The following is a 25,826-nucleotide window of genomic DNA, read 5'->3' on the forward strand; positions in this document are numbered from 1 at the left end:
TGACACTACGGTTAAACTCTTGGCCCATAACCCACTGAGGTTCACCTGTTTAGTCTTGCATCGCTTCACCTCTAAAAAAAAAAAAAAAAAAGAGTTGCGCTCGAGCTCGGCGCGCAGAGGCCAGACAGCAGCGCCGCAGCGGGCTCGAGCGACCTGTCTCTTTAAGTTGGTGTCAAAGCCGATTAACGCTGATCTCGGTCGTGATTCTGTTTTCACCGTCTGTTCCCTGAATCTATTTTTGTTTTACGTTGCTGCCGGTGCCGATAAGCTTTCTCGTTTTTTTTTTTATATACAATTTTAGCGCTAGTGTAGAAATATTCGTGCGTCAGCTGTCAGCTCGAGCGCCTGCTAACTCTTTGCCAAAGTTTGGACCATGGAGACGTCGTGAACTATAGTTGTTTGTGCGGCTCAGCTCGGTAGGATACCCTGCAATAAAACCCCAATCTGGCGAGCTGGCGAGTGTGATGTGCGCTGTGTGGACGCTCCAACTTTTTGTACCATGGTAAGCCTGGATTACCTTTCCCCGCAAACGAAGATATTAACCACTTTCTCTCTGGTACCTCTCTAAAACCATGACGGTGATATCGGCAGATGTGATGTGACGCCTCGGGTTACTATTTGAAATTGGCACAAAATAAAAAAAAAATAAAAAACACACATAGGGGGAACATAAAATGCAGAAGAGCGTACGGTACAATGAGGGACACGCTCTGTATCTGTCGGTGGTTGCGCGTAAAGAGGGCACCAAGCGGGGCGTCCTGAGCAAGAAGACCACGGAGAACAGCCGCTGGACCGACAAGTACTTCGCCCTCTACCAGAACGTGCTCTTCTACTTCGAGAACGAGCAGAGCACGAGGCCCTCTGGTATATACCTGCTGGAGGGATGCACGTGCGAGCGGGCACCCGCGCCCAAAGTCTCCTCCGTCAGCAAGGAGCCCATGGACAAGCAGCAGGTAGGACACGTTTACTGGCACCTAGACTCAGTTTACACTCCTTTTTGTTTTAGGAGTTTAACCACTTCTTTATTTGGGAAATAGAGCTTTTTTAGGTTGACATTTGTGGTCTGTAACATAAATTCATAGTAGGCTACATATTATAGTGAGTAGTATCAAATAAATGTGAGTTAGATGGGGATAGGGTCTTTTAAGGAAAAAAGCATATTTCATTGTCTATAATAGTGGGTGCTTACATGATCACTGACAGGAGGTCATAGGCCAAACACCTTTTAGCCTGACATTAATCTTTGACTTAAATTCATAGTATATATCATAGTAAGTAGTATCAAACTGATTTTTGTTTATTTTGGTGGTTGTTTGAGGTCACAGGTCATTTACCCACCTTTTTATTTACCACTACATCTCTGGGTGTACACGTGATGTGTGACTGGACAGGTACTTGCTCTCAACTAAGTTTTGACACAGTAGGAAACTCCCTGTTTTCTTGTGTTAAAGTGATTAAAGTGTTGCCAGGCAGAGGATCGCTCATACAGAAGTGCTCTCTGACAGAGGATGTGTCATGTCAACACATAAATGTGTCAAGTTTCGAAACATCCTATGTTTTAGACATGTCTTGTGTCAGTGTGTGTTATGCCGTCTTGAAAAGTAACACACGTGTGTTGAAAATGACACATCCTTCTCAGAGTGTGCCCGTTTGTAATGAGGTAAACCTGAGGAGTGTGACGCTATTGATAATTTAACTGAAAACTGAACTAGTCCATATGAAAACATTTGTTCTGTGAAGGCTAATGTTAATTTTAAATGACCCATATTCCTGTGTTGCTGGGTATGGAGATGTGTTTCATGCCATGGGCAGCTGGCATAATGTAGGTTACATCTAAACAAGTTATTTTATAAACTATTGTTCTCCAAGGAAAAGCACATTTCCTTCTCAACCACAACACATGCTGGGTGGGCAGATCTCTACTTGCTGACAAGTAGAGAACAGTTTATTTCAGTTTCCACTAGCTGGACTCTAACAAATCTATCAAATAAGCCAGTGACATCTTCTCATCTTCTCACCGATATGCAGGTAATCTGTTGAACTGTATTGGACTTGTCAATCATGTGAGACTCTACCACCTGCTGCTGCTGACATGCAGAAACATCTTGGGTTTATAGCAGAAAAGGAATAGACATGTCGCAGTATATTCTCAACTTCAGTGTGCACAAAATCAGTGTCATTCTTTAAAATCACTTTTTAAAACACATTTTCACAGACAGGCTTCCCCCTCACTCTCTCTTTTACCTGTTACTGATTGTCTTCTCATGTAACCTTGTTTTATTTCGTATGAAGCTCTCTTACTGGTTATTTTACTTGTTTTGTGTTAGTTATTATTTTGTAAAGCAATTGTAACACCATTTTGAAAAGTACCATATAAATTATTATTATTATTATTATTATTATTATTATTATTATTATTATTATTATTATTATTGTTATTATTGTTATTATTATTATTATCAAACTTACATGGGCAGGTTGTTGGCATGCTCCCCTGGTTTTTCTTAAACTTTTTTTGTTTGTTTGTTTTCCTGGTGGCCTTTGAAAGAAGGGTTAGGATTTTAAACCAAAGAGCTTCATGAAAAAAAAATCAAACATAAAACTAAATCATGAGAATTGAGACAATTTTCAGTTTCAAATGAATCTACAAATGTACTGCATGTCAGTTTGATGTACTGCGTGACAGCGAGACTTTCTGTGAGTTTTCTCATCCAGTTTCTTCACTGGCTTCCATGAAGTCAAATAAGAAATAGTGCTTTTAAAGTGCACCCTCTGTCTTTTCCATTAGTGATGAGAACGGGTGATAATTTAAACCTCTCTGAGCTAAAGTGCCATCTACAACTGAACAACATATTTCATACTATGCAAGATTATTATTAAGTCTAGTTCACCCTGCACCTTAAAATGTGTTAAAGGGATCTGGTCGCATCTGTCTTAGAAAGAAAGACAGGGTTACTGTAAGTCTAATTTTAAAGAAGCACATTGTTGAATTATATTATTTATCATTTTTATATATGTACAATGACATTTCAAATAAGGTATGTCATATCTATATCACCCTTATAAACAATAAACAACGCCAGCGGTTGTTGTTAATTTCTAAATGCAGTCTGGATGAACTCCCTCCTCCCTGCCTGTCTGTCTGCTGTACATCTGTGTGTTCACAGCACTCCGGTTGACAGCACTCGCTGTATTACTGGCACAGGCAGTGTCTGTCTATGGCCTTAGAAATTTCCCCTCAACCAACACCTGGGTCCATTCTCCTGCAGAGAAACACTCACACTGCTCCTCTACAGATAACTGAGTATTCAGTCATTTTGCTTGAAGGAGGTATAGGAAAGTGTCAGGAGGGCAGTCTTTATAACAAACAAAATGAAAAACTAAATTCTACAATCATAATCTAGAAATTGGAGTAGTTCATCAATAACAACTCTTGCCCTCCTGGTCGTTGTGCAAGACAAAAGAAAAGAAGGACATAAGAAATGCCAAAAATTGTCTCCCTGATTTTTTTTTAATTTTCATTTTGGAAATGGAAAGCCATACGTTCCAGCTTTTATATACACTAAAGATATTTCTGTCATCCTCATGCCATATACACAGCACACACTATTATTGCCCTAAGATGGGGTTCTCCCTCTGCTTCCTCTTTTCTCTCTGAACTTCATGGCCCTTCTGTGACCCTCGGGACCGCTAACAGTGTTACAGCCAATCCATCTTTCTCACATAGCAGCTTTTAGGAGATATTTCTGTAGTAGTAGTGTTCGTGTGCTATGTTATAACATTTGAGGCATCTATAAAAGGCAAATATCTTGAGAGGGGAGTTTGACAGACAGACAGACAGACACCAGCTGTTTCTACTTCACACAGATGATATTCTTTGATGGACTGAGGCCAGAACATTCAGCCAATCATCTGTTCTTCACCAACAAACTGTCTCTCTCTTTCTCACTGTCTTTATCCCTCTCTCACTCTCACTCTCACTCTCTCTCTCTCACACACACACACACACACCGTCAGCCAAAGATAGTGGAAGAGGACACCACTGTTAAGCTTCTGCCCATGCCATTTGACAGCATGGCATTAGAGCCACAGGAGGCCGTCTGCCTCCTGATTCCACAGCAGCTCTTGTTTACTCCTCAGTCCTGTGAGTCTGGCCAATGATGTCATCAGAAACATGGAGCAGACAGGACTGTACAGCAGTGCAGCATTTAACACCTACCAAGGCATGAGGCGTTGGTGCAGAAACAGGGTGATACAGCAGTATCTTATGTTCTCATATAGTGCATTATAATTCAAAAGTTGCATAATGATATAGTTGTAACAGCATGCAAATTTTACATTTGTTGCAATGACACTCTGAAGTAGTCGGTTATGTATGGAGATGTAATTCCATGTCATATTGTAATTTGTTGAGCATATTGAGCATTTGGCAACAGAATAGTAGTTTCTGTCACTATGCTGCTGAGATGAGGCCCATCTAACATCCAGACTAAAGCCAGATCACTGTTTGATCCCTGCCTAATGAACGCCACTCTTTGGTTTTTGACAGCGTTCTGAATCTAAGGCTGTGATTTTAAATGTAGGGACAATGAAGTCAGACAAAACATCAGAGAGCATCAAAGCACTCCTGCACAATTGATAACTCAGCTCTTTTGATGTTCACTCTCCTCCTAACAGCTCAGCTAATCTGGTATCAACATTATTTATGCAGTTACCGTCTCTACCTGTCGCTGAATATGTTCATGTCATGATATTCTTGTTCATGAACATGACTGTGATCGTAATTTCCTTGTCCATCATGCAAAAAAACAGCTATCTCCTCCTCATAAAGTTGTAGTTGCCATCATTTTGTATGCACTTCAAACTTTACTGTTAGTCCCAAAAGTTGTGTGCTCATGGTCTGATCAGGTAATTTAACTGAAGGTTGCCCTTGGTCCCAACATAGCTCTCTTGATGCACATTTCTGTAGCTTTAAAGGAGAGGCAGGAGAGTCATTGAATGTTCCAAAGCGTTGCCTCTTGTGTAATCCCAAGGGGTTGAAAAAGCACAGGATTTCAGGGTTTTTGCTAAAAAGTTCTAAAGAGTAGTTAAATGCACTAAGGGTCAGTAGGCGGTACAAACACCCCATAGTCAACCTTCAGAGATGCAGATGCTAATGGAACTAGATGATAATGCATTGCCATGGGTCGTTGGAAGCAAACTGATGTAGACTTTGGTAGACTTTGGTCTTTCACCAATCATCTCAAGAGAAGAGTCCTTGTTTGGCCACTGATGGGCCACACCAGTTTCTCAGATTGGGGGTATTTGCCTATCAGTGGAATAAATGAGTTCAACATGAAATCTGAATGGAGAGCGTCCTGCGAAGGCGGATACCATCTACCTGGGGCCTTTGTTGCATGTCACGCCCCTCTCCCTTTCCCATCATTCCTGTCTCTCTTCACTGTGGCTATCCAATAAACAGACATGCCATGAAAATAATATTTGAATGGAGATAGCAAGCAGATAGCATAACTTTCAAGAGAAGTTCCTATATTGTTCTTTATTCAGCCACTGATGATAGGCCACGCCAGGATTTGTAACACCCTCTCCTAAAGTAGATCGGCCCAAGATGAGGTCAGCAGTTACAAAGTTAAAAAGACCCATGTTAGGAGATGCACTAAAGTTTGGGTTTTCTATGCTTTCATCAGCCATGATTGCTGTCAAGCACTCTCTCCCAGTTAGGGTCGGTATGTATATATATACAGCTGTGATGCTAAAGACAATCATTCACAGCTTTATCATTGATCTTGTTCACGACCAACATGGAGTTGGTTTGTATTATATATGACAGCTATGTAAGACTGAAGTACTTCAAACTAGCACAGATAATTTAATAAATACTGCATCAGGATATTTGAGTAATCATCTTATGATCAGTTTGAAGATGGAGTGGTTGTGTGGATGTTTTGATTCAACTTATCTTTAGACCATTTCAGTATGAGAAGTCACACTTTAGTAAAACCTTTATCCACTTTGCCATCACTCCAGAAACTTCCACCTGTTCATGTCCGTCATTCTCTGCCTCTGTTATATTCTGTTCTGGGGTAAAGTGGGGTAAGCAGAGAGGCCAATTAAAAATAAATCTAAAATTGAATTAATAAGTTAATTCTAAAGGGTCAGGCCAGGTTTGGAATCCAGGGTGAAATTTTTTTCCCCTGCCCGCCCCTGCTTTATGCTAATGGTGCTGCCCACTATAAGCTACTCAACCATGCAGCAGGCCACCTGATTGATGTGTTGCCATGGTGATGAGGGTTGATAGTTGAAGTGGATTATGTAGCACATAAGTTAGATGTGGTAGAAACAGAGAGAGAAATATAGTGAAAATAGATTTATAGGCATTTCTATTTCTATAGAAATGCCATGGTTTAGAGGAACACAAGGTGGTCAGTGATGAAGAAGAAGATTATGATGATGATGATGAATAACGGAATGGATTTTAAGGCAGTCAGAAACTAGACAGGAGAAAAGTAATGAGTGTGCAGGTGCGGGCAGGGGATGTGATGGACGGTAGTGAGGACACTTTTAAAGGTTGTGTGGCTTCTTAGAAAGATGACGTCTGCTCACATGTACACATGGTGACTGCTTTGCTCTGAGTGACCAGGACACACAGAGATACAGAAATGAGAAATGAGGATATAGTGTTACCATTAGTGTGGTTAAACTACAGGATTTACTTGAGTTATTAATTCACATGAAAACGTTCGTGAAAATCAAACTGTGAGCGTTGAGTCTGAAAGTGTAATGCTGTGTGTGTTTGTATGTCTGAGTTACTATGTAAGGGTAAGGGTGGCAGCGCTCTGGGATGCTGCTGTGCTTGACTAAGAATAGCAGCCTCGCTAGTCCTTTTGCCTGCAGACACTGTCTGAATACCAAGTCAACACAACTGCACCTCACACAGAGACTCCACTGTACACTACTTGTACCTGTGATATTTGTATCCTACCTTGTACTGTAGTGTGTGTGTGTGTGTGTGTGTGTCTGTCTGTCTGTCTGTCTGTCTGTATATGTAGTTGTATGTCTGTGAAAACTATCCAAAAAAGGGCCAGCCCACTGAACAACTAGCCAAATGACTTTATTTATCTGCAGTTACAGCCAAGCTGTGTGGCAGGAGTGATGCTTTAGGTGTCAAAATGTCCCTAAGCCATGTGGATATTTAAATCCTGTCTAAACTGTAATTGCCCTGTGTGCATGTGTATGTGTGTGTGTGTGTGTGTGTGTGTGTGTGTGTGTGTGCACGCGCATGCACACGTGTGTATGCCTTTACATAACTGGTATGAACAGTTTACTCCACTTGAACATAATGCAGAAAAATGGTCAGACTACTAACATTGCATCAAAACACAGACTCCAAACTACATATAGCCTACATACAAGACTTACTGTCCTGTGAACTCACATAAGACAAATCAATCTCAAATGCTCACTAGCTATGCTAACTGAACAGAGCAATTTCACTGACATACCTCATCTGGAGAGGAAAAGGGTTGAAGGGGAGAACAAGTCATCAGTGGTTACACCAAAGTTACAGGGACTTCTGACTGGAAGTACGAACTTTTACACATAATTTTGTAAGTGGAAGTCACCAACACTGTACTAGCTCCTTTGCACATGTTTGTGTTTGAGTTTTTGACGAGTTGGAAACAGTTGTACAGTTTCAACAAAATTGTGCTTAAAGGATAATAATGGTAAAGTTCTCCTCTTCACATTCTTCCTGCTGGTTTCTGCACACAGCCAGCATAGTTGGAGATCAGTGCTCGTTTTCCTCCCTTCAGAAGAAGCCATTTGCTGCCATTCATTCATATACAGTATGAAAAACAACTTTCACAGAGCGAGAGAATCCATCACAGTAAACATGAAGCTTTGATTTGGTTTTGTCAAACTTTCTGTTATTATCATTATTTCATTGTGCTGAGTTGCGTGGTTTCATGTCAGCACAGCGTTACGTTACCCACAGGAAGGTGCCTTACAAACTTTGTCACATCCCTGTCTTCTTGTTTAGGTTGTCTTTGTTAGCTGGGATAGCAGTTAATTTCAAGCTAGGTTTGACATCATAAAGTTTGTTTATTTAAAAAAAACCGTAAACAACATAAAAAAAAAAAAAGTCCCTCTTTTAGCATCAAAAACAGCTAAGCATCCCTGAATTGCTAATGGTAATGCTAATGAAATACAAATACGCAGTAGTCTAGGCTTCTATAATTCACAACTCAACAAATTGTGCTACCACTGAGTGAATCCATGTTGCCTGAGTGAATTCAAACCGGTGAGTTTTTGCAAAAGAGAGGTGAGGCAAATAACTTGGATATGTACCGTCATCCTGTATTGTAACTGATGCTGAGGCTCAACTGCTGAGCTGGCTGCTAGTAGCAGCTCTCATATCTGTGTGCATGGCAGACAGATGAGCTGATGATTGTGGCTGGGCGTAGTGATGCCGGGCACAGGGCAAGCCAGGGCTTTAAGCCCCCTCTGTCTGTCTCTCTGTCTGTCTCTCTCTTATTGTTATCCTCTAGCTTAAAGCAGGCCTGTGGCCGGGGAAGCCGCATTAGCCATGCAAGGAGCTGTACAAGCCCTGATGGTTATGTAAGCCCTCCCCCCTACACACACACACACACACACACACACACACACACACACACACAAACAAGCCCTTAAGCCTCTCTCTGGTCCGTAGCCGGCACACGCTAGCTAGTGTCTCTCACCCGCTTATCGTTACATCATTATTATACAGGCCTACTTTCTCCCATTGGTTGCCTCACAGGAAAATACATTGTCAAATGTTATAACGCAATGTAAAAATAAATAAATGTACATTATACGGCAAGGTGCTGTCAACATCAATATGTATCTTACTTTTTGGTTTGCTTCAAGAGGCACAAACTACCAAAGCACAGAAAAACATTAGGTCTATCCATGTATATCAGGTAGATCCATCGGGTTTAGATGGATCATGTCTGATAATTTTAAAGGCCATTATATTGCAATTTGTACAAAAGTAACATTTTGATTTCTTGATGGAAATAGTGAAACTGTATAGAGACAACTGTTAGCATATTTTACATTACAGTACAGTACTTGTGATGCAATTTCATTGTCACACAAACAGCATTATACTGCATACGGCAATATTGACTTAGTAATCAAAATGACACAAAACAAAAAACGAGATTGCCTTATGCTAAGCTAACATTAGCATATGGCACTTTCAATAGCTCACTTGCTGGTAACAAGATTCATGCAAAGAATAGCAGTTTTTAAAGTGCTTAAAGTTAACAAAAAAAATTCATTCATGTATGTTGTATGTTACCCCAAAACAGCCAACATTAAGCTGCAAACAGAAACACAAACGCTTTTAGCTTCTGTTTATGCTAAGCTTGCAATGACCAACTGAAACATACGTCACTGGCAAGGCCCACTGTAAAGATGTAAGAAACCAAATAGGTACATAGTATAGAATCATCAAACAGAATCCAAAGTAACTAATCAAATAGTAATGATGAGCCTTACATTCACATTGTTCCCCATGGTTGGAAAATGTTGCTAGATTTGTCGCTAGTCGCTTTTGAGAAATTTGCCAGGGGGTCGGAAAAGTCGCTAAATCCAGTGACAGTGAGGTCTCCAAGTTGGCATCAGTGCCCTCAACCTCCCCCTGTTCAGTCAGTCCACTGGACGAGCTTTCAAAATGATTAACATCAAAATGTTAAACTGGGGGCGTTGTACAGTGCCGCGCCTGTGGCCCAGCACAAAATCATTATGATTCCTAAAATCGTGAACTTTCCTTTTTAAATCTTACAAGTAAGGATATTCAGTATCCTTTGAATGATGTTTTCTCAATTAAAATCTAACCCTATATTTGTGGTTAATTAATAAGCTATCCTGATAAATTGACTCATCAAATGAGTCTTGATGGTTTTCAAGGATCAAAAACACATCGTTAACAGGAGTCTATACAGCCAAATGTCCCAACTCCTTAATCTCTAGGATGTACTTCATTTACCCCACTAATTTTGTCTGGCCATGCTCCTCCTTGCCTCTTCTCTATTACATTTTGTTACGTATTATTATTCATGGTAAAATCTTTTGAGTGGCAAAATTGATCTAAGGTGTTGATGTTTAAAAATAAGGAGGAGATTGTAGGCTAATAGGCTACTCCAAGGATAATTTCTCAGTTTATCAGATCCTGTCAGAATTTGTTAATGTGTATGTATGCAGGAAGCTAATAGACCAGAAATATTGTTAAATTTACTATGTGAATAATTTTCTCCCAACGTCACAGCTGAAGAATGAATGTGCAGCATCAGCACAATATGCTCAAATACAACACACTCTCGAAGCGCTGAAATCTACTCTCAATCAGCAGACAGAAATTTAGAAATCTTAATTTCCTCTCTCTGCTATTTTTAGCGTGCCAGATTACCATTCCACTGGAAAGGAAGTCAGTGATATTATGTCATTTCTGACCCCAAAAAGTTTTTTCATGTCTTGAATAAAAAAAGAAGGCAGATTATCAAGGCGCTTTTTGTAGCAGCATCTTTTGCAAATATTTTTTCTATGCAGGTTTGCACATGTGACTGTGCTTGCTTCATGTTTGTGCAGGTGTTCACAATATTGCAGCAGAGCATCTGTCCTTATTTGTGCATAGCAGCCAAAGACTTGTCATAGCCGCTCATGTAAGTCGCTTAATTAGATCATTGATATTGGTCGGGCTATGCTGGGGGTGATCTAGCCGGCTTTGTCACATTGGCTCATAGTTGTTAATGTGTTATGGCAGAGTGGCAAGACACGGTGCAATGCAGAGTGGCTGGTCATCTAGGTTATTATGACCCAGAGGCATCATGATACTCGTAGACAACATGACCCATTCATGGAGCGGCAGGAGTGGTCGCACCTCCAGGCCAGGCCAATCACAGTCCACAGGAAGGAACAGTGCAGCAAAGTCATGGAGGCCTTGGTCTTGGCACAAGCAAACTGGCAAGGATTATGTCAACATCCTAAAAGAAGCAGAGTAGTAGAACAATAAGCATGAGTAATGGAGCAGATACATTACCAGCACAAAGCATTGATCCTGACAGCATTCACAACAGCATTCACAACAAGGTTTGTTGGGCAGTGTTGAGTACTGCAGTGTCCGAGTCCGAGTCCGAGTATGGATGGACCGATGGTGGGACACATTATATTGTAAGCACCATTTTAGTTTTAATTAAAAAAAAAATCAGATAACTCACCAAATTAACCACATGTCCCATGATGTGGCTCTGTTCGCTCAACAGCTGCACACTGCACTCCACCCGTAAGTGAGCAGTGAGCCCAGTCGCTTGGAGCATTGAGATGATTTTGGTGTTGATGTGATGATTGCTGTTGAAACTGAAAGCACTGTTGGTGGCTTTATTGTGTTTCTGATTAGTGCCAAAAGTGATTATAGAAGAGAATGACTCTGGGATGCTGGAATTCACTGTGGCAGATACTAGAAGTGCCATTGATGTTAATCAAAGAGATGAGGAAATAAGGAAAAGTGCATTTGATTACTGCAACAACATAACCACACTCACCCCCCTTTCTCTTTAACATGTGATTCAGGTTGCTCAGTAAGTACTCAGTCATCTCAGATTATTGTATACGGGCTGTTTTACATCAAATGTAAAACAGTGTATTTAAAATGCCTAACTATTTAATAAAACATTGTATAAAGTGGTATGTGTTCCCATTGCTTCGTTATGGTAATGATGCTTGATTAGTCTGTGACAGTCTGTGTTTCCTGTTATTCAGCACTTTGGAGGAAAACATACTTATATACTGTATATATTTGCATTAATCATTGTTTTGAAATGGATGGCAGTCAATTTAGTCTTGGTAAGAAAACTCTTCTCAAATGCTTGCAAGTGTTGTTTTCTGCTTGGTATTTTTGTGCTAGACTTGTCAAAATGGTGAGTGGCAAGATCTGTGATGTGAGGATGCAAGATGGGGATCTGAGCCAAGTTTAAATGGTCATGCACAATATCACAAATACAGAAAAATGAAAAATATTCATTGATGTGTATATATATAGCGGATATGGACACACGTTGCTGTGCAGCTAAACTACGCTTATGGACCTGTAGCTGTTGCTCTTTTATTGCGCTGGGAACAGCTGGACCTGGGCAGGCTGTGGGGTTAAAGATGACCCCTGTGGACTGAAATGTACCCCCGGTGATGTCGTGTCTGTTTTCCCTAATGCAGCACTACTTCCTGGTCATCTTCGGCCATGACGGACAGAAGCCTCTGGAGCTGCGGACAGAGGAGGAGTCAGACTGCAACGAGTGGGTGGACTGCATCCAGCAGGCCAGGTGAGACACATTTGACTGCTGTTTTTAATCATCTTTTTTTTTCTTTGCTTATGTATCTCTTTTCCCTCTTATTTTCCAGCATGCAAGTACTTAACCTACGTCTATACTTTTCATGAATTTCGTTGGTTGTTAATTAGCTTGCTGTGGACTGTTATGGATTTCATCAAATAAACTGTTCCCTACCTTGTCTTGCACTGTGGTTTGCTGTAAGACAGAGACTTGGCGGTGATGCACATTTGACACAACCACTATGCATTATTCCATATTTATTTTACATCTGAGTGTGTATTTGCGTGTGTGTGTGTGTGTTTGTTTGTATGTATGTGTGCACAATATGCACACGGACGTGTTCTGCTCGCAGCGGTTCACATTTAGGTCACACTCTGGTGCTGTATTGCTACACCGGTTACATCACAGACTTGATCTTGCCACTCGACCTCTCTCTCTCTCTCTCCCTCTCTCTCTCTCTCTCTCTCTCTCTCTCTCTCTCTCTCTCTCTCTCCCTCTCTCTCTCTCTCTCTATGCACGTCATAACACCTTTGTTTATTCTTGTATAATGATGTTTTATATACACATGCAAGATCTGATGTCGGCTTTTTGCTGTCGGTGATGAACTCAGCCCAGTTTATGATTAATGTGAATTATCAGATCATGCTGGATGTACATGGTTGACTGTCTGCGTCTCCTGTCTGTCTTTGATCGCTGCCCATAGCTACTCTGACATCATCATAGAGCGTGAGGTCCTGATGCAGAAGTACATCCACCTGGTCCAGATCATGGAGACTGAGAAGATAGCAGCCAATCAGCTTCGCACACAGCTGGAGGACCAGGACACCGAGATAGAGAGGCTTAAAGCTGAGGTATGCATGAGTGCGTCCACACGTGTATGTGTGTGCATACACAAATCTGCATGCAGTCGCACATGCATGCATGGGCACAGGCTCTCAAATGCACTCTGACATACACATCAAAGCATGCATCTGCATCTGCCAGGACAGGAAAACGCAGTGTATGTTCCACTTAAATATAAACACTGTAACACTTCAGTCGAACGAAGACCATTACTCCTTTATCCTTCCACGACATATTTGTTGTTTTCATCAATATTTCATCCCCTGTGTCCATATACTGTATTTACATGGAGACTGTTGTTGTGCCAGATTCTAGTGTTGAACAAAACCAAGGAAAAGATGCTGCCTTACCAGAACAACCAAGACGAGGAAGACCCAGATATTAAAAAGATCAAAAAGGTACATTGGTGGTATCACTGAATTGTACAGAATTTTATGATTAACTGTAAATGATGTCACTAGATAGATAGATAGATAGATAGATAGATAGATAGATCGCTGTTTGCAGAAATCTTTTGTGTTGTGGCTGTGCAGGTGCAGAGTTTCATGCGCGGCTGGCTTTGCCGGAGGAAGTGGAAGATCATCGTCCAGGACTACATCTGCTCTCCTCACGCCGAGAGCATGAGGAAGAGGAACCAGATCGTCTTCAACATGGTGGAAGCGGAGACGGAGTACGTCCACCAGCTCTCCATCCTAGTCAACTGCTTCCTCAGGCCGCTCCGCATGGCTGCCAGCTCCAAGAAACCCCCCATTAGCCACGACGATGTTAGCAGCATATTCCTCAACAGGTAAAATGGAGTTTTTTTGTATCATATAGCAGTGACTTTCTTCTTATATTTCAACTTTTAGTTGATAGTCGCAGTGTCAGAGTCATGGCTGATGCAAAGTGATGTGAGATGAGTTCTCCTTCCCCCAGTGAAACCATAATGTTTCTGCATGAGATCTTCCACCAAGGCCTCAAGGCTCGGATAGCCAACTGGCCCACTCTAGTTTTGGGTGAGTATTTCATCGCTTACATATATATATCTATATACAGTATATACAGTACATTATGATATCTACATTTTGTATCTCCATGCTTCTGTGTGTGTGTTTTTCATATCCAGCGGACCTGTTTGACATCCTGCTGCCCATGCTGAACATCTACCAGGAGTTTGTGCGTAACCACCAGTACAGTCTGCAGGTGCTGGCCAACTGTAAGCAGAACAGAGACTTTGACAAGCTGCTGAAACAGTACGAGTCGAACGCTGCCTGTGAGGGCCGGATGTTGGAGACTTTCCTCACTTACCCGATGTTCCAGGTGACACACATTTAATTTAAACCCACTCCCCATCCATATCTTTGTCATACCATAGCCAGGCGAAGCTTTCCAATCAAACACTTCAATACTTCTGCTAATTCACACAAACCACACGTGTATGCTTGTCTGTGTGTGTGTGTGTGTGTGTGTGTTATGTTGGTATTTCAGATTCCACGGTACATCATCACTCTCCATGAGCTGCTAGCACACACACCTCACGAGCATGTGGAGCGCAAGAGTCTGGAGTTTGCCAAGTCCAAACTAGAGGAGCTGTCAAAGTAAGTGTGTGCACGCGTTCCTGCAGAATGGAGAGTGGCACGTGACGACGAAGGCGGTGGTGACGATGACGATGACGATCTCTTGTGTTGTCAGGATGATGCATGACGAGGTGAGCGACACGGAGAACATCAGGAAGAATCTGGCCATCGAAAGGATGATTGTAGAGGGCTGTGACATCCTGCTGGACACCAGTCAGACCTTCGTTAGACAAGGTGAGCTGCCTCTACGACGTCTCTCTCTCTCTCTCTCTCTCTCTCTCTCTCCCTCTCCCTCTCTATGACTTTTCACTCACTCCTGAGTCTCTCCATGACCAGGGTCCCTCATCCAGCTGCCGTCCAGCAGTGAGCGGGGCATGCTCAGTAAGGTTCGCCTGGGCTCCCTGTCGCTTCGGAAGGAAGGAGAAAGACAGTGCTTTCTGTTCACCAAACACTTCCTCATCTGCACCCGCACCTCTGGAGGCAAGCTGCACCTGCTCAAGGTCAGCCTCACCTGCGCACCCATATTTATCGTGCTACACTGGGAAAAATAACCATCTTAACAAGTAACTTAAACAATTGGCTAACTGACATGTCAGGATGGATATTTATTTGCAGTGTGTAGAACAAACAGCATAGACACACTAACCTCTCTACTAGATCTAACCTATAAGCAGCACCTCCTCTCTCTTTCCCCCACAGCAAGGAGGCGCTTTGTCCCTGATAGAGTGCACTCTCATTGAAGAGCTGGATGCCAGTGATGAGGACTGTGAGTATCAATGTCTTCGTATCAAAGCTGATCCAGCTCTGATTCTTAATCCAATCCCATTCCAGTGATTTAGCTTTGAACTAATGTTGTTAATTCGGGCATGGCCCATGTGTTTATTTTTGTAGACAATGCAGCCGGCCAAGGCTTCAACCATCTGGAGTTTAAGGTTGTGGTGGAGCCGCCTGATGGTCAGCCCTTTTCTGTTGTCTTACTGGCTCCGTCCCGCCAGGAGAAGGCTGCCTGGACCAGTGACATCAGTCAGGTAAGCCTGTCTGCATAAAGGTGTTGGATTAGAGGGATGGTAATGACAGATTTGAATTGAGCTTAATAAGTATAATCAAAGCAATTTCATGATTCCAGATTAAGGGGAATTAATGGAATTAAAGGGAAGTGACGTTTCTCATGTTTCTCTCCCTGTCTCCTCTACTTTTCTGTTCTCTAGTGTATTGATAATATCCGCTGCAACGGCCTGATGACCAGCGTGTTTGAGGAGAACTCCAAGGTTACTGTGCCGCACATGATCAAGTAAGAAAAGAGGAGGTCTGAAGGTACTATATGGGTGGGGACGGATTCAAATTGTAGCAGTGAAGATTACATACAAAATCTTATTTGTCTCATCATCGGAATATATTGGTTAATGTGTAAAGGAAACTGGATATTGGAGAATTTTTTTAAAACATTTTTCATTTTTCAGTTGCTAAATTACTGTTCCAACAAATGGTGACAGAAACTGTGAGACAAACAAAGAGAAACTATACCTATAAACACAATATCCATGTCAGACCTATGTTTCATACATGCATTAGACTAGGCATGCAGCAACATCGGACATACTATGTCTCTGCCTCTAAGCCCACAAAGTCTTGATGTATAGTTTCTTTATTTTATGGCAGATGCTGCAGTACAGGCATGTGTAAATATAAATTAAATGGTGAACATGTCTTACTCACACCAAATAATTTGCCTGTGCAACTCAGTAAGTCAAGCATAATGGCACTGTGCACTCGGATGCGTGGGAAATGTTGAAAATCACATCTGAAACCTGACCTCTGATGACACACAACTGCAAAATTTGGTTTGGCCAAAATTGTGCACTGTCTACTTCTACAGTGTGGGCAGGACACTCGCATGAAGATGTGTTGGTTGAACTTTTGATTTTTGCGCCGATGCCTCAAAACCAACAAATACAAATCTCTACATTTAAATTGTTTAATTGTCGAGCTATCTTAATTTTGCTGTTGCAGACCAGGGCTCACTAAATATTCAACAGTCAACAACTGATTAGAGCCTAATAGAATCATCATCATTTCTGTTCAGCACTTTCCATTTTTAGTGCAAAAATCAGTTTTTATGTGTTGCATCATTATGTTAGTCAGTTTTATCACTTTTTCACAATCTGATTGAAAAACACTGATAAACATTGTCATACCAACATTATACTCAGCCTGTCACACTGCTGACACTCATGTCAGATAAGTCAACAGAAACCTGACTATTGATTATCTTATTTTTTTCCCTTATTTTTTTCCCTAAGGTCTGACGCCCGGCTGCACAAAGATGACGTCGACATTTGCTTCAGCAAGACGCTCAACTCCTGCAAGGTCCCGCAGATACGATATGCCAGTGTGGAGCGCCTGCTGGAGCGGCTGACGGACCTGCGCTTCCTCTCCATAGACTTCCTCAACACCTTCCTCCACACATACAGGATCTTCACCACAGCAGCCGTGGTCATGGACAAGCTGGCCGACATCTACAAGAAGCCATTCACCTCCATACCTGTCAGGTACATGCAGCTATTTCTAATACAAATATAACGGTAGTGTAGGAGCTTAGGAACATACCTGAAGTTTTCTTTAATCAATACTGTAACGGTTTCTGTTTGTTTACTATTATACATATTCATCCATCTTCACTCTCCCTCCCTCTTCTCTCATGTAACAGACTCATGCATGGCTGTCTACAGTGCCTCTGTCGTTCACTCCGCCTTTCCATTTCTACATTTTCTCTCTCGCTCCCCCCGCTCTCCTCTCATTATTCACCTCCTCTCTTCATCTGTCGGCCTCTCTACTCTTCCCCTCCACTCCTCCGGTGCTCCTCTCCCTCTTCCTGTCACTGTCCCTCTCAGGGTCCAGTACCACTCATCTGACCGTCTGTCCATCACATCCCTCTGTCCCGACTACAGTCTGAAGATCACACAGCTTGCATTGGACCAGTCCAAGTAAATACCATCACTATCTCTACCTGGCATTGGTTACTCATCTCATACACACTGTAGTCTCCCTTCACCAACTGTATAATACGCACCTTGCAGGTTGGAGTTTTAGTTGTACAAACATTTCTCAGAGGCAGAGCTGCTCTGGAGGCAGAAATAATGAGTTAAACCTCAGTTGGTGGAGCCAAAGAACCACAGTGTTTTGGAGTGTTAGCAAACTGGCAAACATGGCTGACAAAGCAGGAAACTCTAGTCATAATCTAAATAAAAAATAGAAATGGAAACTACCTCTTTTTTTCATTTATTCATGATGGCTTTAATGATCCTCCAAGCAGGCTAGCTAACTAGCTTACCTAGACAGCTGGCCTTCAGGCAGGCTAGTCTGAATTTAGTGGAAGGTCAGCTAGGCTAACTAGCTAACCTAGATAAAATTTGTTTTTCAGTTATCAAGAGTGCTTGGCTTCATAATAGCTGCCTCCTCTTTTACACCTTTTTTCGCTGGCCCTTACAAAAGGTGACTTGAATTGTACTTTTTTAAAGTACACATAAGTGCAGCCTACTTGTAGGTAGCCTATACTTTAAGTTAACATTAAGTTTATATCTGTACTTTATAGTAGGCTATACTTGAGGTTGACTCACACAAATACTAAAAGTGAATTGGATCACTTACTATTTTCAGTACCTTTTGCAAAAGTGTAACAACGTATTCGACAAGTCTAAGTCACATTAAAAGTACAAGCCTAAATATACTATTCTCAAGTGTACTTTTTGAAAGTACAACGAAAGTAAAATGAAAGTATACTGTCTTACTGTTTTGTTTTAAAGAAGTATAACAGTAAAATAAACTTCGTTTTTATAAGGGCGGCTACTGGCTGCTCAAAAAGTTACTATAAGTCACCAGATGACATCATACATTAATTTGTATATCAATCAATCTGCTAAGAGCAGGGGCCACAACTATGTAGGGGGACTGCTGTGTATGGGAAGACAGGCATGTAGCAGAAATGCTAACAGCTGTACTGATTTGTCGCCAAGTGCTTTAGGAGTCAACATATTTACATTTTATTTTATTTTTGAGAATAAAAGGTTGCTAGGAGCTCTGAAAAGTGTAAATCTAGTGACAAACTCAACCGCTTAACTCAACCACTGAGATTATTTCTGCCTCCAGAGCAGCAGCAATGTTTGTATAACTAAACTTCCCTAAGCAATGGATTTGATGTTGATAGGTATCAATATCAGTGAAATAATGTTAAATTTGATTAGTCTCATCATTAGGTAGATATTATTAGTTTCTTATTCATCCCTCTTCTGTTCCTCTTTCCTCTCTTCTCCTCCCTCTCAGGTCTCTGGAGCTCTTCTTTGCGACCAACCAGGGCGCCTGGGGAGCTGACCCCTTGAACAGCAAATCCCCCCGCCTGTGCCGGAAGTTTTCCTCTCCTCCTCCTCTCTCCATTCCCTCTCGCACCTCCTCTCCCGTCCACTCCCGGAAGCTCTCCCTCAGTTCCCCCATCAGCGCTAAAGCGGGAGCCTTAGACCTCTCCACCACCCCCTCCTCCTCCGCCGCCAACTCCCCCACCTCCAGCCAGTGCCCCTCCATCTCCTCTCCTCCCCCCGGCTCAACGAGGCCCCCCTCCGGCTTCTCCTCCCCGCCGCCCACCGCCACTCGCTCTCCCAGCCTTCCCCAGGCCTCCGGGGTGTCCTCGCCGCCCCCCGTCTCCACCAAGGCCCCTCTGGACCTCAGCCGCGGTCCCAGTTCCCCAGAGCTCAGCCCAGCTGCGGCGGACGACATCAGCGGAGAGTTGCCTCGCCTCGACGCCTTCTGCGGAAAGCTGAGGCGCAGCATCCGCAGGGGTATGGCTGGAGCACAGAAACATATGATTCACACTCTGCCGGTCACACACACACACATCAGAGCAAGTGTAGGCACATGCCTTAGTGTAGCGGCACAGATACTGTTATGCCTATATGGAATTGAGGTTTAGTAACGTTTAGTTTAGCTCTCATTTTCAGCAATGAGATGGTTGTCTCACATCTGCCATAGAAAAGCCTCGAACATCATTTTGAGCATTAGTGCCATCTACAGCAAAGCTCAGGATTTTATTGTCTTGCATATAATTTATTTATTAGCATTTACAGTAAACATTTTGACTCGATCTGACACAGCGCTGATAGTGGCCTACCAACCCAATGGACCAGGGAAAGAGAGAGACGTAAATGGGTCATCATTACCCCCCCGGAAGAATAATCTTGCTCTTAGATCAGACACTGTGTTTGACCCTGTGGGGCCACCGTCACCATCTGGCCAGGCCTGACAGCTTGTACGCTATAAAACAGCGGCAAAGCACTAGGTAAAAAAAAAATCTCTGACAACAAAGTGGAGAGGAGAGAAAGGAGATGAAGAGATAAATAGAGCTCTTACATGGCAGCCTGAGTGCCTCCTAAGAGGAAAATGACATCTTATTAAATGGATGAAATGGAGAGCCCTCCCATAATCCTCAGAAATACTGTCCTTTCCTATCCAGTAGACACACATCGACAAACGGAGCTAAGCAGAAAAAGCCTGAAAAATAAAACCACACACTAGCTGGGTGCATACTCATCCCCAGGTTGTACAGTCGATTTCCATCCAAACAGCGTTTTTTTTAGATCATCGTGGAGCCAAATCTAAACATGTGTTATATATTATTGTTTCCTGGTGGCATCACTAGGGGTTACCTGTGTTACACAAGCACCCAGATGGCCTTATAACCATGCTGTAACACCGACATAATCAATAAAATTCCATGTTTGATTGTGTTTTTTGTCTAACAGCTGTCCTGGAGTCAGTATCTCTGGACAAGTTCCTTCCTGAATCGCCAGCCGCCAGCGAACCGGGGGACATGTCTCCTTGTCGCTCACCCTCAACACCAAGACACCTACGCTACAGACAGACAGGAGGTACGAAGGACACACACACACACACACAGAGCAGCCGTGTGTGTTTCTCCACATGTCCTCATAACGCCCCTGTCTCTCTGTGTCCCCGCAGTCACATCGGGGGAAAACTCCCGCTGCACCATGTCACCGGCTTCAGCTTTCGCGATCGCCACCGCTGCCGCCGGGCACAGCAGCTCCCAGGGTGAGAGCTTGGGAGGCCAAATCTGGCACTATTCAATGGTGGTCACAGGCACTTAAACGCCAAGAATGACATCAAAGCATTTACAGTAAATAGTTAAAGCTATTGTGTGGGCTCATCTTCTGTGTTTCCCCCAGGTTTTAGTAATTCCGAGAAGGCCTGTGACAAAGAATTCATCATCCGCAGAGCTGCTACCAACAGAGTGCTCAATGTGCTGCGTCACTGGGTTTCCAAGCACTCCCAGGTGAGTCTACGACTTTTATATCCCCAGTTTCTCTTAAGATTCCCGTTGCCTTACATCTTAATTAAAGCCCTTGATAAATACGTGTGTTCTTCGACAAGTACAATCCTTACTTGTGTTCCTTGGCCTTGAAAGTGTACAGTAGGCCCAGTGAACCTGTGAAAGGACAATACAGCCTTTCGTCTTTGCTCTTTGGTTCCGCCCCCTTTCATTACTCCCCTCTCGCCATCCCGCTCGGCACTCTCTCCTGTCACTCTGTTCCTGACGGAGGTGCTCTTTGCTCTGCCTGCCTCTTCTCCCACCCAGGAAGCGGTCTGAAAGGTCACCGTCCTCCCCAGGGAGACCTAAAGACTGTCATTTTCATTTTAAGATGTGCTATTTTTGTGCCCTTGGACTTTTAAGTGAACATTCACTATTTTCCCCATTTTTTCCCCCCATATTTTCCCCCATAAACATGGTACTCAGTCCTTGTGGGGTTCAGCTGGCAGTGAAAGCATCAGTAGTTGTAAATAAAAAAGTGGGTAAACTCTGACCTCCAGTAGGTGAACATCATGAGGCAAACAACCACCAATATCAACAATATATGACAATCAATATTGTAAGAAAAGCATTATTTTATGTTTTTTCCCCCTATCCTTAAAACACCCTATAACTTGGATCAGTTTGATACTACTTACCATGATGTATACTCTTAATTGGCTCCAGACAAACTAATCATGTGATCACTGATCTTAACCTTTGTATGGAATCAACCAACCAAAGTTTATGTGTATTGTTAATAAGAGCTAAACTAAACTAAAAAAACGTTCATGGAAAAGTTGGCCAGCATAGATTTTCTATCACAGAGTTGATAGCATTATTAATGTAAAGCACATTTGGGTATAAAACTTCAGATGGACCTGTTAACAGTATATAAACAGATATAATAGTCCAGTTTATTTTCTATTGAGGCCCTTCAAGCTGTACATTCACATCACATTAAAGGTTTTGTTTTCTGGTATCCATTTTTGAGAGAGAGTGTATGTTGGCAAATACTGATTTATAAGAACAACATGTGAATTCTTAAATTGAGCAGTATTCCTCTTCAAGCAAGTCCTATTTGTACAGTACACAATTTTTTTTTACCTTTACTTTTGCCTACATGAAGTTGTAATTGTACTGCAGAGACAAAAGTGCAAACGCTGCACCTGGTATAAATGCATCATGGCGCTGGCCTAAAGCTTTGACTTTTCCTTCTTTTACATTATGTCTGGGCTTGGGAAACTGAAGCTCTGTGCCTTCTTTGGTCCTTTGAAAGACGTTCTTTTGTCCTCTAGAGGGCATCCCTCCCACATGCACCGCAGTCTGTGTGCCAATACACTGTAGTGGCTATAGGCATGATATTGAAGACTTGGAGCAATGCTTGGAGCAGTGGGATTTTATATGAAAATTCTTTAAAATATGTACATATTTTTAAGTTAATTATATAATGATTAAAAAGGTTTTAAGAAGTTCTTGCTACTGCCAAAAGAACACTTGTAAAATCATTACCAATATGAAATTAAGCATCAAATCTTCCAATATTCAAATGATGGACTTCAACAAGATGGGCCTAGTCATTCTGGGACCTTCAGTCTGCAAACACTCAATATCCTAAACCCCAGTTATAACTGAATGTGTGTGTGCATGTTGTATTCACCAGGACTTTGACACGAACAGTGAGCTGAAGATGGGGGTGATCTGTCTCTTAGAAGAGGTGCTACGAGATCCGGACCTGCTGCCGCAAGAGAGGAAAGCCGCGGCAAACATATTAAGGTACACACATGCACACAAACATTAAACACTATGTATAATTATATTCACTATATATATGTGTACAAATATAGGTGTGTATATACATTGTAAAATTTAAAAATATCAATACGTACACAGTATGAAATAGTGGAACCATTATGAAAATAAAATATAATTAGTGTGAAAGTGTGAAAACTGAAGAAGCAGGAATGTGATTTTACTGCAATATACATGGTGTGCAAGTGTGCGTAATATTCACACACACACAGACACACACAGAAACACCAATGTAGACACATTTTGTAACCGTGTCTGTCTTGCTCTGCAGTGGCCTTTCTCAAGAAGAACAAGATGATGCACAGCTGAAGATAGAGGACATATTACAGATGGTCAGTATCGCTGTCATGCAGTGTTCAACAGAAGGGATTTCAATACTGATTTGTGTTTGTGCTGAGCTTTTAAGCAAATCTTGAAATCATTTATCTCCTGATTATGGCACAGAAAAGCTGTCCTCTACTACACTTCATTGTGGTAAGATTGTCGTTCTGTTGGTGAAGAAGTTTTTTCCCTTAATGAAAACCACCAGCTGTAGTTACTGTGTATTGTGGTGACAAATCTTAACAAACTTCTATAGCCGTAGCCGGATTCCCAACACGTGAACCCAAGTGACTGACTGTGTAGTGCAGACGTTTTGTGTGAAGGTCTATGAACTTCTAGACACATGAAAATGGAAACATATACTGCATGCATTTGTGTTTTTTTTCTTGTGTGTGTGTGTGTGTGTGTGTGTGTGTGTGTGTATGTGTGTGTGTGTATGTGTGTGCAGGCGGAGACTCCTAAGGCAGAGTGTTTCGAGTCTCTCTCAGCCATGGAACTAGCAGAGCAGATCACCTTGCTGGACCACATTGTGTTCAGGAGTATTCCCTATGAGTGAGTAGATGAGTAAGCTGCAGATTGTTTAAACTATTATGACAATCTTCACATGAACTGCACACATTACGAGACACAACAGCTTAATCAGTTTAATCATCATCAAGCCACCATCAAGCTATAGCGCAGCAGAGCTGAGCTATTGATTGAAACTGGGGAATAGGATATTACAGGCTGGTAAATATTAAAAACTTCTCACAGTCTGCAGTAGAGAAATCCAAGAATTCCTGTAGTAGCTGTGGAAGAGTACATTCTTTGGGAGGGTCTTGACATGTGGACTCAGGACAGATAGTGGACTAATACTGTATCATGTATTGTGCTGAACGTGTCCTGTCCGCCAGGGAGTTCCTCGGTCAGGGCTGGATGAAGGTGGACAAGACAGAGAGGACTCCGTACATCATGAAGACCAGTCAGCACTTTAACGACGTAAGGATTTCAATATACGAATAACTAGAAAGAAACATTTTGCATGTATTGTGAAATAGGTGCACATTAGGACATGGAAGATTAGCTAACAAGATGTGAAAAAGTCATTTCTCCCTCTCCCCCTCTCACCACAGATGAGTAACCTGGTGGCGTCTCAGATAATGACCCACACGGACGTGGGCTCCAGGGCCAGCTCCATAGAAAAGTGGCTAGCGGTGGCCGACATCTGCCGCTGTCTCAACAACTACAACGGCGTACTGGAGATCACCTCCGCGCTCAACCGCAGCGCCATCTACAGGCTGAAGAAGACGTGGGCCAAAGTCTGCAAACAGGTTGAAGCTCACATTCCTGCAGAATCCATTCCTTTGTGATTTCAATAAAAGCTCTAATAACACAAGTAATATATGAATTTTCCATGGCTCTGTGTTTGGCTATTATCTGGTTCCTAGACAAAAGCACTCATGGACAGGCTGCAGAAAACGGTGTCATCAGAAGGGAGGTTCAAGAATCTGAGAGAGACACTTAAAAAGTAAATACCCCAATCGCCGGAAAGCAAGTACAGCGGTGAATGTCGTGTAAATCCACAAACTTCTATATCAATCCTCTGATGTTTTCACTGTCTGTGCAGCTGTAACCCTCCGTGCGTCCCCTACCTGGGCATGTACCTCACCGACCTGGCCTTCATCGAGGAGGGAACGCCCAATTTCACCGAGGAGGGCCTGGTTAACTTCTCCAAGATGAGGATGGTAAAGAAAGAACTACTCGTTTAACCGCTCTTTTCCTCCTCCCGTTCCCTCACCGTCCTTACTAAGAGCTATTCAATGAAGCGTTTCCTATTCCCTCTTTTCTCTCCTCCCTCAGATTTCCCACATCATCCGAGAGATTCGGCAGTTCCAGCAAGCCCCGTACCGGATAGAGCACCAGCCCAAGGTGCGTCTCATAAAACGGACACCACTGCTTTTACCATTAAGTGTCTTTGTGCCATATGAAGTGATTAGAATGTAATTGTTAAAACGAAATGTCTTGTCCCGCCTCCTTCCAGGTGACCCAGTTCCTACTGGATAAGACGTTGGTGATGGATGAAGATACCCTCTATGAGCTCTCGCTGAAGATTGAGCCCCGCGTACCACCCGGCTAATCGCACGTGCATCACACACACACACACACACACACACACTTCCCAGTTAACTACATTGTTGCGGGGAAACCACGAGTTGACTGAACTTGAGATTCATGCTCACCTAATGAAGCAGGGGGCGTTATATCAAGCATCGCCAATTGTTGTGCTTGGAAAACTCAGGTGAAAATGTGCCTTTTTGTGTGGATATCTAATGCATATATCAGTCAAGAGAATGAACTATACTAGAAACATTTCAACAAGTGTACCATACGCCACTCTTTGCCATACAATACAGCTGTGACTGAAGAGTCAACCATGTTAGTTTCTAACTGAAGTAGAAAGTACCAGTTGCTGCTATCGTGTTGTAAATATCATACAGTCTGCCTCTCGGGTTTTGCACACAGTAATTGTCAATAATGAAAATCATCTTTAATAACTCATTTGTATGATAGATTTGTATGGGTAGAAGATGAGCTGGG

General features: G+C 42.4%; 1 protein-coding gene across 6 annotated transcripts; it reads left to right on the forward strand.

Moving 5' to 3' along the window:
* Positions 1-674: 674 nt before the first annotated feature.
* On the forward strand, positions 675-25,400 carry rasgrf2a (Ras protein-specific guanine nucleotide-releasing factor 2a). 6 transcript variants are annotated; one of them, XM_071522917.1, is made up of 29 exons: positions 675-953; positions 12,250-12,356; positions 13,069-13,216; positions 13,517-13,606; positions 13,742-13,995; positions 14,124-14,203; positions 14,314-14,507; positions 14,676-14,785; positions 14,880-14,998; positions 15,101-15,264; positions 15,464-15,530; positions 15,656-15,792; positions 15,973-16,055; positions 17,065-17,313; positions 17,656-17,748; positions 19,085-19,390; positions 19,484-19,593; positions 20,554-20,679; positions 20,771-20,860; positions 20,995-21,101; positions 22,780-22,892; positions 23,200-23,260; positions 23,698-23,801; positions 24,143-24,227; positions 24,362-24,559; positions 24,677-24,756; positions 24,856-24,973; positions 25,089-25,157; positions 25,270-25,400. In XM_071522917.1, exons 1-29 carry the CDS (start codon positions 675-677, stop codon positions 25,363-25,365), a joined length of 3,837 nt encoding a protein of 1,278 aa, XP_071379018.1. In that variant the 3' UTR covers positions 25,366-25,400. The 6 variants fall into 6 exon arrangements, with proteins under 6 accessions (XP_071379018.1, XP_071379016.1, XP_071379015.1 ...); XM_071522915.1 differs by having other exon boundaries at positions 19,085-19,366; positions 19,457-19,593; XM_071522914.1 differs by having other exon boundaries at positions 19,085-19,327; positions 19,418-19,593.
* The last annotated feature ends 426 nt before the right edge of the window (positions 25,401-25,826 follow it).

The sequence above is a fragment of the Centroberyx affinis genome, unplaced genomic scaffold, assembly GCF_046629955.1.
Source record: "Centroberyx affinis isolate AG114_WGS23_722 - 3 ecotype Tasmania unplaced genomic scaffold, CSIRO-AGI_Caff_v1 ptg001044l_1, whole genome shotgun sequence".
In the NCBI taxonomy this organism is placed as follows: Eukaryota; Metazoa; Chordata; class Actinopteri; order Beryciformes; family Berycidae; genus Centroberyx; species Centroberyx affinis.

Bases quoted from the DNA above. Each gene is read 5' to 3' on its own strand.
- rasgrf2a (XM_071522913.1), top strand. From the start codon at position 675: ATGCAGAAGAGCGTACGGTACAATGAGGGACACGCTCTGTATCTGTCG. The intron at 14,999-15,100 runs GTGAGCTGCCTC...CTCCATGACCAG, and splicing joins TCAGACCTTCGTTAGACAAG to GGTCCCTCATCCAGCTGCCG. The intron at 24,757-24,855 runs GTAAATACCCCA...CTGTCTGTGCAG, and splicing joins CTGAGAGAGACACTTAAAAA to CTGTAACCCTCCGTGCGTCC.